The sequence below is a fragment of the Triticum aestivum genome, chromosome 3D (genome assembly GCF_018294505.1).
Source record: "Triticum aestivum cultivar Chinese Spring chromosome 3D, IWGSC CS RefSeq v2.1, whole genome shotgun sequence".
Classification (NCBI taxonomy): Eukaryota; Viridiplantae; Streptophyta; class Magnoliopsida; order Poales; family Poaceae; genus Triticum; species Triticum aestivum.
Window position 1 is genome coordinate 138,676,980 of NC_057802.1, and position 11,926 is coordinate 138,688,905.

An 11,926-nucleotide genomic window follows, 5' to 3' on the forward strand; every position below is an offset into this window, starting at 1 on the left:
CGTATCAAAGGCCTTGGATATATCGAGTTTGAGTAGGACCGTTGGGTTTTTGAGCGCATGTAGTCTTCTTGCCGTGCACTGAACGAGCATGAAGTTGTCATGCAAAGTCCGGCCCCGCACAAAGGCACTTTGATGGTTACCCACCAAGAACGGCAGCTCGTCCGCAAGCCTTGTCGCCAGTATTTTGTCGAAGATCTTGATGGCCCCATGAACTAGACTGACTGGCCTGAAATCCTTAAGATCAACTGCACCCTCTTTCTTTGGTAAAAGAGTTACCACTGCCCGGTTTATGGCCGCCAAGCCTCGCATGTCTCCACGGAAAAACTGCTCTAAAGCACGCATGAAATCCACCTTGATGATCTGCCAACAAGTGGCGTAGAACCTCCCAGTGAAACCATCGGGGCCCGGTGCTTTGTCCAGCGGCATGGACTTGATGATTTTTCCACTTCTTCCGGCAAGAATGGCGTCTCCAAATTTGCCATGTCCCTGGATGGGAGGTTTAGCTGATCCAAGTCAATCGTATGTGTCCACTGATGGGGCGATCCAAAGGTGCTAGCATAGTGTGCGTCAACCACTCTCGCAATGTTGTCTTGGCCTGTGACGACCTCCTCATTATGCCGCAAAGTGAGGATGGCATTTTTGCGTTGCCTATGACATGCGTGCCGATGAAAGAACTTGGTGTTGTCGTCCCCCTCCTTGAGTTTGAGCATGCGGGATCGCTGTCGGGCGATTGTTCTTTCCAGCGAGCTTAAACCTAGTAGCTTCCTCTTAAGCACTTTCTGTAGCCCATGCTCATGATCCGTAAGAATGCGGTTTTCCGCTGCCCCATCCAGTCTGAAAATGATCTCATGCGCGATGAGGATTTGCATCTTGATGTTTCCGATCCACCGCTCGCTCCACCGTTGCAACTTTTTGGCAGTGGCCCGGAGTTTACAGTCCAAAACTTTGAACGGATTTCCGGACGACGGGACCGAGTGCCAAGCCTCTGCCACAATGTCCAAAAACCCCTCAGCTTTCGGCCAGAATGCTTCGAACCGGAACCGCCTACCCATGTGGAACGCAGCATCCAAGTCGAGTAGGAGTGGGCAATGATCAGATATTGCAGATCCAAGCGCCATGAGCAGGCAGGAGTGGTGCAAGTCCTCCCATGATTTTGTAGTGAACACGTGGTCGATCTTCTCCATGGTTGGCAGCCTTCTTTCATTGCTCCACGTGTACCACCGCCCGAGCAAATACATCTCCTTTAGCTCAAGCCTGTTCAACCTTGCTCTGAATCGTGCGATCATCCGACAGTTGACTGCCTCATTGCTCTTATCTTCAGGATTTGTGAGTAGGTTGAAATCACCCACTATCGCCCACGGCCCAGCGTGTAGGTCTCTAACCTCCTCGAGCTCGGCTAGGAATTCCACCTTGGAGGCATCGCTTTGTGGCCCGTACACCCCTGTGAGCCACCACACCGGGGCCCCATGTGGTTGTACCAAGGCTGTCAGGGTGTTTGTAGTAGTGTGTGGGTTTGACAACGTGACAATCGTATGATCCCACACAATGAGGATGCCGCCCCGCGTGCCCACCGCTGGCAAGTAGTAGTAATTCTCAAATTTATTGCCAAGGCATTGCCTGATCAGGTCTAGGGATACATTCTCCACTTTTGTTTCTTGGAAGCACACAATGCTAGGGTTAGCCGACACGACAACTTGGAAGATGGCACTCCTCTGCGCCGGCGAGTTAAGTCCATGCACGTTCCACACCAACACCTTCGGCGGTTGTGTTGCCATAGACAAGGCCCACAGATCCGCACTTCCACCTCCGGTGCATCACTCCGCCTCGGCCACCTCCGCTGCCGGCAGGATGGAAGGGTCCCAACCAAACAGGGCAAGGATGGCTGCCACTTGGCCCTCCGTCAAAGGCCTGGAGAAGAGCTCTGCATAAGCCTCCAGTGACTCATAACTTATGACTTCCGCTTCATTGGCTTGGCACAATTTTCGGATTATCACTTGTTGTTGCTTGGAAGCCTTGGATCCCCCGGCCGGACCCCTAGCTAGGTGTGCGCTCCTGCGAGGCGTGATGCTAGGTATTGACCGTCTCTGCCTTGGCCTTCGTTTCGCTGGTGGTGGCATTCTGCTTTCGGGCTGTGGAAGAATAGGGGAGAGGGCGCGCCGAATGTCTGCACAAAGCAGGTCCAGTTGCGAGGCGTGTGGCTCGTTCACCGTTTCCTCCTGACCAGGCTGGGGCGCAGGATCCATCTGGGTTGGGTTGATGCGCGGGGAACCCGGCGAGAGACTTACGCAGACCCATTCCTGTGATTGCATGTGCACCCCCCCCCCCCCCCCCCGCCTACGTGAGCAGTAACTCCCCGTTGCATGCTTTCCGGGGCCCGCCCGACCGAGCGAGCGGCGTGATTGGCGAGCCAAGGGAATCCCATGCAGCCTACCCACAATCTGTCTCCACGTGAGCCGGCGTATCAGCCTCCTCGGTCCCACCGCACTCTCTGTCCACTTGCGCCTGGTTGGCAAATTCGTCGGTCCCATCCTGACTGTTGTCCACTGGTGCCGGAGTTGTCTCCTCGCCCAGAGCAGGCACAGACGCCAGCCAATCACTGAAGCGGATCCTGTCGGCCCCACTTATCCCACTACCAACCCCGCCAGGAGCAGCGGACCGGTCCTCCCCTCGGTCAAAAAAGTGTCGCAGCTGGGCCACCGAGTGGGGGGCGCCAATCCCGAAGCCTCTGGACGCTCCTGCTGGCTAATCAGCTGTCGGGACGCGCAAGACGACGCGGGCGATGTCGGGATCACCTCTGGAAAAGCCTCGCTCTGCGCCAAGGCCAGCTGGCTGCCCCGCACAGAACTCTCCACGTGTCCCTCCACGTCCGGTCCAACGACCGAGCCACCATCCTCCGAAGCGCTGGGCCCTTTTCCTGCTGTGATGACAGCAACGCAGCTGGGCCCAGGGTCCACCCGCGCAAGGAGAGGCGGTCGGGGAGCATCCGTTTGAAAAACCCCGGCGACGGCCCTTGTCGCCGGCGGCGGCCGAGTCGAAGATGCACCGGCCGGGCCATGCGGGGCCGCAGCCGGACGACGGTGGCCACCGGACTCACCCCGCCTTGCAGCAACGCTCCGATCCACATCCCCATGCCGGGCCACATCCTGAATATCCTCATCATCATCCGCCGGCGAAGGCGGCGGCGACGGCTGCTTCAGCGATCCATCAGAGATCAGCACAGGGGCTTCTTCTTGCACGATGTCAATGGGGTACCAAAAGGCATCAACTCCTTCCTCCCTACGCCTTGGTTCTTCCAGCACAAGGATGCGACGCGGCGGGATGCGTGCCGGGTCGTCCGTGCGCAGCCAGACGCGAAAGCCCGCCATGTCGTCTCGCCTGACCGTACTCCGGCCACCTTGACCACCATGCCAAGGTCTCTCAGAACAGATTCCGCGGTGCGCATGCTCCAGGCATTGGCCGGGACGCCCACAAGCCGGAGCTGCACAAGGTACGGCATGACAATGCCCGTCGCCCGCTCCTGTCTGAGCCAGGGGCGCAGCGAAAGCGCGAAGCGAGGTGCGCCGGCGTGTCCTCTCGCCACCATCATGTCCCTGGTGGCCTTGGATTTGCAGAGCACGAGGAAGTCTTGCAGATGGAATGGCCGAATCGACATGTCTTCGGGGCCGAGGTTGAACTCCACATGCAAGGCGCGAGCAGCGTCCGCCAGATCCACCGGAGGCCGTGGCTCCGCCACAGTGACCACGACCGCTCGCGCGAGCTCTGCTTCGAGCATGTCAATGTCCTCTCCACGCCGCATGAAGCAGCAGTCCACCACCTGGTCCACACCATGGCGCGGCGAGACGGCCGGGTCGAACGGCACCGAGAAGCAAGGTCCTGCAACGCTCCCCACCGAGAGCTGGCTGGACGTGGCCCGGGCAGAAGGCGCACGCGCCACTTGCGCCCATGAGCGGTCGAAGCGGACGGCACCAGCTGGCGGGGGACCGGGCGGCGGGGGCACGGCGACGGGGCGAGGTGCAACCGCAGCCGATGGCGGCGCCGGAGGGCCAGCCGGCGGACCCGGGCGCAGGGCCGGAGGCGGACGGCGCTGGTCAAGCGAGGAGGAGCTGCGCGGGCGCACGCATCCACGCGCGATGTGTCCATCCCCACCGCACCTCAGGCACCGGGTCGGGTTAGTGCAGTCGGCGGAGATGTGTCGCGTGTCTCCACAGTTGTAGCAGCACCCATACAGGGCCGGTGGGATGCGCGACCGCGGCGGCGGCCTGGAGGAGGGCAGGACGGCAGGTCCCCTCCCAGGCGGAGAGCGGCGCGGCGGGGGACGGCGCGGGTCGCCCGCAGCGCACGGAGGGCTCGGGAGGCGGGGGCGTCGGCCAAGCTTCGACCTTGGCGGGACTGCCACCCAGATCCAGACGCCGGAGGGCTCGGCAGGCGGGGCACGCCTCCCTAGATGATGGGCCCGAAGGCAGTGCCCGGCACGTCAGGAACGACGACGATGGACCGCAACGCCGGCCGCGGGGCCGGAGGAGGGGAAGGAGAGGCAGAGTTCGAAGAGGCCGCCGAAAGGGAAACGCGCGAGGCCATGGAGGCACCCCGGGGGAGAGGGGCCACCTGAGAGACGGAGGGTGGGCGCCGGGGCCGGAGTGGCCGCCGGCGCTGAGCGGGGAGGGTGGGCGCCGGGGCCGGAGTAGCCGTCGGCGCGGAGCGGAGGCTAGAGCGGGGAGGGTAAGCGGGGCAAAGATTCCGTTCTTTTTTTTTTACAATCCTAGCTGTTTAGGCCCTAACTAGTTGGATTGTAAAAAATAATATGGATTCAAGATTCTTGAGAGAATATGAGGGGAGATCCAATTCTCAAAATTCTGGAGCAATCGGCCGAAAGAACTGGGCCTGAGCCAGGCATCAGGTTCGGGAAGTCAAGAATTCACCGGAACAAGGACCTGGACGAGAGCTTCTCTTTTTTTCTTTTGGACCCCGAAACCATAGAACAATTGGCTGAGCGTATTCATGCGCTTGATCCAGGCACTTCTTCATACTGCATCCTTCTCTCTAATGTTTATTCTGCAGCTAGAAGCTGGGGGAGTGCGTGAATGATCAGGAGACAGATTAAGGAGAAGGGGCTGAAGAGGAGGCTCACTGGCTGCAGCTGGGTTGAGGTCCAGGACAAGGCCCATCCACGTCTTGTTCTATGGAGACTCTAGACATCCTGAGTGATGAAATTTACAAGATCCTCGAAGCTCGCCTGGAGTTATACTAATGATGATGAACATTGCCTTCTATGATTGTGGAAACGCGTGTGAAGGACCGGTGCTTCTTTGGTGACTGGTGGAATGTTTACAGGACAGCCAGACCGACCGACGGAGTTAGTAAGAATTTCGTGTTCATCAGGTTAAACAATAAGAAATTAAGAATGATATGGGTGGACTTGAACTTGCAGGATAGCAAGAGACCAGGACACCAGGACTAACAGCAAACGGGAACTGCAGCGCGGCCGGAAATAGAAGAAAGATGGCCTCATAAGGGATGAACAAAGATGATGGCCAGATGAATGAATTATCTTTCAACCAGAGGATGATGTTGCAATCATGGAAGAACTGTAACTCGAAGTTTCCAGGGTGATGATTGGTTTCAAGCTGCCACAGAATTATTTTTATTTTTATTTTATTTTTTGTCTAGCTGTTGAAGAACTGTTGGACCGGAGAACAAGAAATTTTCTCAGCAAACTGGCATCAGGAGTTAATGTGGATAAGAAAATCGTTCAAACCAGAACTCATTTGCCGAGTAGGACATTAAGCTACTGGGGATACACTGATCAAGCTATTCTCCATACTCTGAAATAGACATTTCGGATATTGGTTAGACTGTACAGAATTACTAGCGTACTGCTGGCGTTTTGAGTTCTTAGAATCAGTGGATGACTTGTCTAAATTTTGCCCCTAGAAACAAAAGGCAGTATAAAGTTACAAAATCTGGCCAAATAAAACACTTTCAGCCGTACAACACCATCTGTAGTTTGTAAATCTCCCGACTTCAGTTGGCAGCTAATCATCTCATCGAAAGAATTTCTACAGAACAAGCGTAATACAGCATGTTGATAGAATTAGACCAAGACCAACGTCATCAGTTTACCCAAACATGGATGTTTGTTTCAACGAGATCATCCAAGTCAGAAGCAGAAGGTTCAGGACAGAAATTGCTCAGAGTTATTAATCCACCGGCCCACTCAAGGATTTGAACAAAGAAAAGGCTACAAAAAAGTAATTTTCTAACTCATGCATGCGAAATGTACTTTTTATGGTTCCGCACTAATTAAGCAATACACTAAAAGCATGGTATTCTTCCCAAAAAAACATCAAAACTACAAGGAGCACAAGAACCTACCGTTACAACAATGGCGGTTTAGCTTGTGCTTTTCTTGCATTGCTAAGTCAGAAATCTCAGCCTGCTGTCTCGACCTACAACTTCTATCAACAGAATGGAAGGTTTCAGGGGCTGCCTGCTGCTTGGATGCCACCAGCAGAGTAACCAACCTCTACTGCACCGACTCCCCTCAACCGACTCTACACTGAGCTCATGGCGCGAGACATTGCAGCGATCACTTTCTCTCTCGTTTGCTGTTCGGAGCCAGGGCACTTGATGATGAAGGAATGCACTACCGTTCCATTGTTGCCTGTGAGTTTCGACTCCCCTACCCGGACGTCCGCCTCTTCAAACGCTTCAAAGACCTTCTTTACCGGATGGTTCTCCAATGGAGACATAACTCGAACCAGAACCTCGTCTTGCACCACCTGGATGTCAACCTCTGGTCTAGGGGCTCGCTCCCTAGGATCAACCATACCAGACTCAAGAAATCGTTCTCTCTCCGTCTCCATATCTTTGAGCTTCTTTTGAAGGTCAGTGATGTATGCTATTGCATCGCCCAACAGAGAGGCCTTGTCCATTTTCGAGATGTTGGGCACAACGGCTCTCAAAGCATAGAACCGCTGGTTGAGCTTCTCCCTCCTTTGACGCTCAGCCTCAACATGATTCAGCGGCTCCTCTCTCCCATTCGCAGGCTTTCTTCCCCTCTTCCTTGGCCGTCGGTCCTCTATGACAGGTGTTGTCCCTTCCTCTTTACACAAGCCATTCACCTCTGAACTATCTCCATCAAGAACAGCTGCTCTTGTAACCAGAACACCAGACTTGGAACTGGTCCCTGCACTAAAATCTATTTGCCTAGGCGCCTGTGGCTGCAGCTGTTGCTGGTTGACCATCTGCAGTGGCTTCACTAGCTGTGGTGGTTTCTGAAGAAGTGGTAGTTTCTGGAGCTGAGGTGCTTTCTGTAGCTGAAACTGTGTTGTAGTGGAGCTGTCTGTGGCTCTATTGTTGCCGTGTGTAGCTTCATTACTCACTATCAGTATACCATTGCCAAACTTCTGCTGGTGAGAATTCAGGCCCCGGGCCTGACTCCAAGTGAAACTCTGCAATCCTTTCTGGACATTGGGAAGCACTGAGCTCCCTCCACCAGCAGTCCTCTGTTCCCATGACCTTTCATCTACTTTCGATACCCCAATCACTGGCCCTGCTGAAGACCGACCAAGGTTCAAATCCTTGCCAAAAATCTTTGCCAGACCTGGTGACCTCTCAATGTGACCATTTCCTTCACGACTCGGAATTATATCCTTATTGCCACCTGTCCCCGCAAAGACAGACTTTATGGTCTGGAGAGTGTCAGAACTCTCAGCCACCTGCTGCATCGAACCCAGCTCAAGCACACCAGTCTCAAATGGCACTAACAGGATAGTTCTAAATCCTGCTGTGCTTGCAAGGTATCCCCGGTAACAGTAATTGGCTGGGAATACATTGCGCTCAGAATTGGGAACCCAGAGAGGGAGGCCAGCTGCAAAAACTTGACCAGGAGCACCGGCACGACGCGGAAACGCGAAGTACATAGATGCTAGGAAGAACATTTCTGTATCTGTCACCTGACCAATAGTGGGAGCATAATCCTCCTCATCAGCAGCACCAAATGCTCTGTGCAACCGCTGCAGTACACGCTTCCGCATCCGCTGTTTGGCATCATCATTGCCTGCAGAAGCAGCAGCTGCCAACTCAGCATCATTGGGTTCACGGCAAGAGCCATCACCCCACCCAAGGACAAGATCACCAGACTTTGTGCGTGAAAGCTGCCAGAAGATGGCGTAGTTCCAACCAGCACCAGGATGCTCTGATTCAATAAGCTCCTGCAGTTTATTTTGCAAGTCCACAGGTGACGATGCAGCAACAAGACCCTCAGATATGGTACCGCCCCCTTTTGTCAAGTATGCAAATGCATCTCTACCTAGCACAGTGGTGCTGAGGTCTCGGTCCTCCTCAGTCCATGCTCCACCATTTCCTCCATTGGCACCGTCCTCCTCAACCTCCATCTTCATCACCATAAGACCTACTCAAAAAAGTATAGGTCAGGTCAAAAGGCACTAAATACATAAATGTTTTGCTGCGTCTATTGGCTACCAAACTCATCAGGGTGAAGTCTATTTAGATTACAGGGCAATAAAATTTTACCACACTTATGGCTACAGGGATGAACTTAAAACAAAACAGAACTAAGCTCTGAACCACCATTCCAGGTAAACACACAGTGACATGCATCCCAAACTGTAAGCAAAAATTCGTAAAGACCTGGTAGTTGGTACTTAGTGGCGGTATCCTTCTGATTCACCGCTTACCAAATTAACCAGCCACTTTTGACAGACATGTGTATTTATGACAGATCAGTCTTAACTTATCAGGGAGTGAGGGAGACGCTCTACATCATCAATACTAATAGGAAACTAAGACAGTGTGTAATAAATACACATGTAAATGAGGCAAAGCATGGAATCATGTGACAGAAAACGTTTATCATGTGACAAACAAATTACTAGTACTACCTGTATAACTTGGCATTCCTATGGCATGGCATCCGATTATTTTAGTTGCCCGAGTACGCACGACTGAATTCTAATCCGAAATCGTGCCTAACGACAAGCTGTGGACATCGTGTGCACAAGGACATAGCCATATGCTCGCACCGATCGCAGACACTAGATTCCAGCCTAAACAAACAGGCCTTCTTCTCGGCCACGGCACGGCAAATCACCTCACCTTTCCGCCTAACTCAGCTCATCCGCGGGACGCGACGGGCCATGAAATCGCAATCACTCCAACATTTCACGACGCGCCAGGGCAGTACGGGGGGGAGCTACTACTGTTAGTGAGGGAATTCGGGAGCAGGGCGGGCGGGGGAATCTCACCGGACCGGGGATCCCGAGCCCGAATCGGCAGAGGGGAAGCGAAATCCAGCGCGGGCAGGCCGGCAACACCTAGACCCGACCTCTGCCGCCGAAGCCGCGACGGCGAGAAGCCCGGATCTTCCCGCGCGCGGACCCGAGCTCCGAGGGGGGGGGGGGGGGGGGGGGCTCCGCTCGCTCGCCCTCTCCTTCCTCGCGGAGAGGATGGGGCCCGCGGGTCTCGGGGCGCGGGGCGCGGCGCGGCGTGCGCGTAGGGGAGGGAGGGAGGGAGGGAGGGAAGGCGGGTGGTGGGATTCGACGGTGGTGGTGTGTATGTAGTTTTCTCTGGTGCGCGAGGGGATTTCGGGGGAGGGGAGGCGACCCGCTGCTGCTGCTGCGGCTTGGGATTGTGGGGGTGGACGAGGGCTGCCTCCTTTCCTTTTCTACTGGGATCTCGAGCCGAGCCCAGTGTGCTGAGTTCGCTTTTGCGTGTGTGCTCGCGTCGCTCGGCTCGAGTGTAGCCGACGGACGGGTTTATGCGCGCTTTCGTTCTGTTTATTTTTTAACACGAGAGAATTAATTATAATGATTAGCGAAATAATTATGTTCTGTTATCATTTACTATATAAACCGATCGTACTAAGCTATCCTCAGTGGATCAAACATTCTTTTTATAGAACCTTCACCAGCATGATGGGTTTTTCTTGGCAAAAAAGGCATGTATTAAGTAGCACATGCTTCCTTATAGAAATTAAAAAGTATATCTGGGGCGTTGAAATATTCTTCCTCCCACATCCGCCGGCGACGTGCCATGAGCAAAGCTTGTTGTCGCCTATAAAGTAGCTTGTATAGGCGGTGGTCTGGGTGCAGGGCGGCGGCCCTCGCGGTGGGAGGCGCGATGGTCGTGGGCGGATCGCGCGGCTCTGCTGCGGGCGGGCTGACGAAGGGTGAGCGCTGGGGTACATCACTTTCCCAGTCCTTGTACTGGCTGGCGGCGGTAGTGTCCGCGGACGTCGTTTCCTTCCTGGAGGCTCCATCGTAGTGTCCCCGCTCCTTTTGTGGTGCTCCGGGTGAAAACTTGATCTGCGAGATCGGGCGATGGGGTCTATCCATGGTCATGCCCTTCTTGGAGGCTTCGTCTTGGGGGGGGGGGGGGGGGGGGCTCCGCTCGCTCGCCCTCTCCTTCCTCGCGGAGAGGATGGGGCCCGCGGGTCTCGGGGCGCGGGGCGCGGCGCGGCGTGCGCGTAGGGGAGGGAGGGAGGGAGGGAGGGAAGGCGGGTGGTGGGATTCGACGGTGGTGGTGTGTATGTAGTTTTCTCTGGTGCGCGAGGGGATTTCGGGGGAGGGGAGGCGACCCGCTGCTGCTGCTGCGGCTTGGGATTGTGGGGGTGGACGAGGGCTGCCTCCTTTCCTTTTCTACTGGGATCTCGAGCCGAGCCCAGTGTGCTGAGTTCGCTTTTGCGTGTGTGCTCGCGTCGCTCGGCTCGAGTGTAGCCGACGGACGGGTTTATGCGCGCTTTCGTTCTGTTTATTTTTTAACACGAGAGAATTAATTATAATGATTAGCGAAATAATTATGTTCTGTTATCATTTACTATATAAACCGATCGTACTAAGCTATCCTCAGTGGATCAAACATTCTTTTTATAGAACCTTCACCAGCATGATGGGTTTTTCTTGGCAAAAAAGGCATGTATTAAGTAGCACATGCTTCCTTATAGAAATTAAAAAGTATATCTGGGGCGTTGAAATATTCTTCCTCCCACATCCGCCGGCGACGTGCCATGAGCAAAGCTTGTTGTCGCCTATAAAGTAGCTTGTATAGGCGGTGGTCTGGGTGCAGGGCGGCGGCCCTCGCGGTGGGAGGCGCGATGGTCGTGGGCGGATCGCGCGGCTCTGCTGCGGGCGGGCTGACGAAGGGTGAGCGCTGGGGTACATCACTTTCCCAGTCCTTGTACTGGCTGGCGGCGGTAGTGTCCGCGGACGTCGTTTCCTTCCTGGAGGCTCCATCGTAGTGTCCCCGCTCCTTTTGTGGTGCTCCGGGTGAAAACTTGATCTGCGAGATCGGGCGATGGGGTCTATCCATGGTCATGCCCTTCTTGGAGGCTTCGTCTTGGGGGGGGGGGGGGGGGGGGGGGGGGGGGGCTCCGCTCGCTCGCCCTCTCCTTCCTCGCGGAGAGGATGGGGCCCGCGGGTCTCGGGGCGCGGGGCGCGGCGCGGCGTGCGCGTAGGGGAGGGAGGGAGGGAGGGAGGGAAGGCGGGTGGTGGGATTCGACGGTGGTGGTGTGTATGTAGTTTTCTCTGGTGCGCGAGGGGATTTCGGGGGAGGGGAGGCGACCCGCTGCTGCTGCTGCGGCTTGGGATTGTGGGGGTGGACGAGGGCTGCCTCCTTTCCTTTTCTACTGGGATCTCGAGCCGAGCCCAGTGTGCTGAGTTCGCTTTTGCGTGTGTGCTCGCGTCGCTCGGCTCGAGTGTAGCCGACGGACGGGTTTATGCGCGCTTTCGTTCTGTTTATTTTTTAACACGAGAGAATTAATTATAATGATTAGCGAAATAATTATGTTCTGTTATCATTTACTATATAAACCGATCGTACTAAGCTATCCTCAGTGGATCAAACATTCTTTTTATAGAACCTTCACCAGCATGATGGGTTTTTCTTGGCAAAAAAGGCATGTATTAAG

At 55.1% G+C, this 11,926-nt stretch overlaps 1 protein-coding gene across 2 annotated transcripts; it reads right to left on the reverse strand.

The window, feature by feature from the left end:
* Nucleotides 1-6,176: 6,176 nt before the first annotated feature.
* On the reverse strand, nucleotides 6,177-9,598 carry LOC123077905 (transcription factor MTB2). Of its 2 annotated transcripts, none has more exons than XM_044500268.1 (2): nucleotides 9,118-9,598; nucleotides 6,177-8,413 (listed from the first exon to the last, which is right to left on the reverse strand). In XM_044500268.1, the coding sequence occupies exon 2, from the start codon at nucleotides 8,406-8,408 to the stop codon at nucleotides 6,552-6,554; it is 1,857 nt and encodes a 618-aa protein (XP_044356203.1). In that variant the 5' UTR covers nucleotides 8,409-8,413; nucleotides 9,118-9,598; the 3' UTR covers nucleotides 6,177-6,551. The 2 variants fall into 2 exon arrangements, with proteins under 2 accessions (XP_044356203.1, XP_044356202.1); XM_044500267.1 differs by having other exon boundaries at nucleotides 9,267-9,597.
* Nucleotides 9,599-11,926: the final 2,328 nt, after the last annotated feature.

Excerpts from the sequence above, each read along its gene's own strand:
- LOC123077905 (XM_044500268.1), bottom strand. The coding sequence starts at position 8,408 with ATGGTGATGAAGATGGAGGTTGAGGAGGACGGTGCCAATGGAGGAAAT.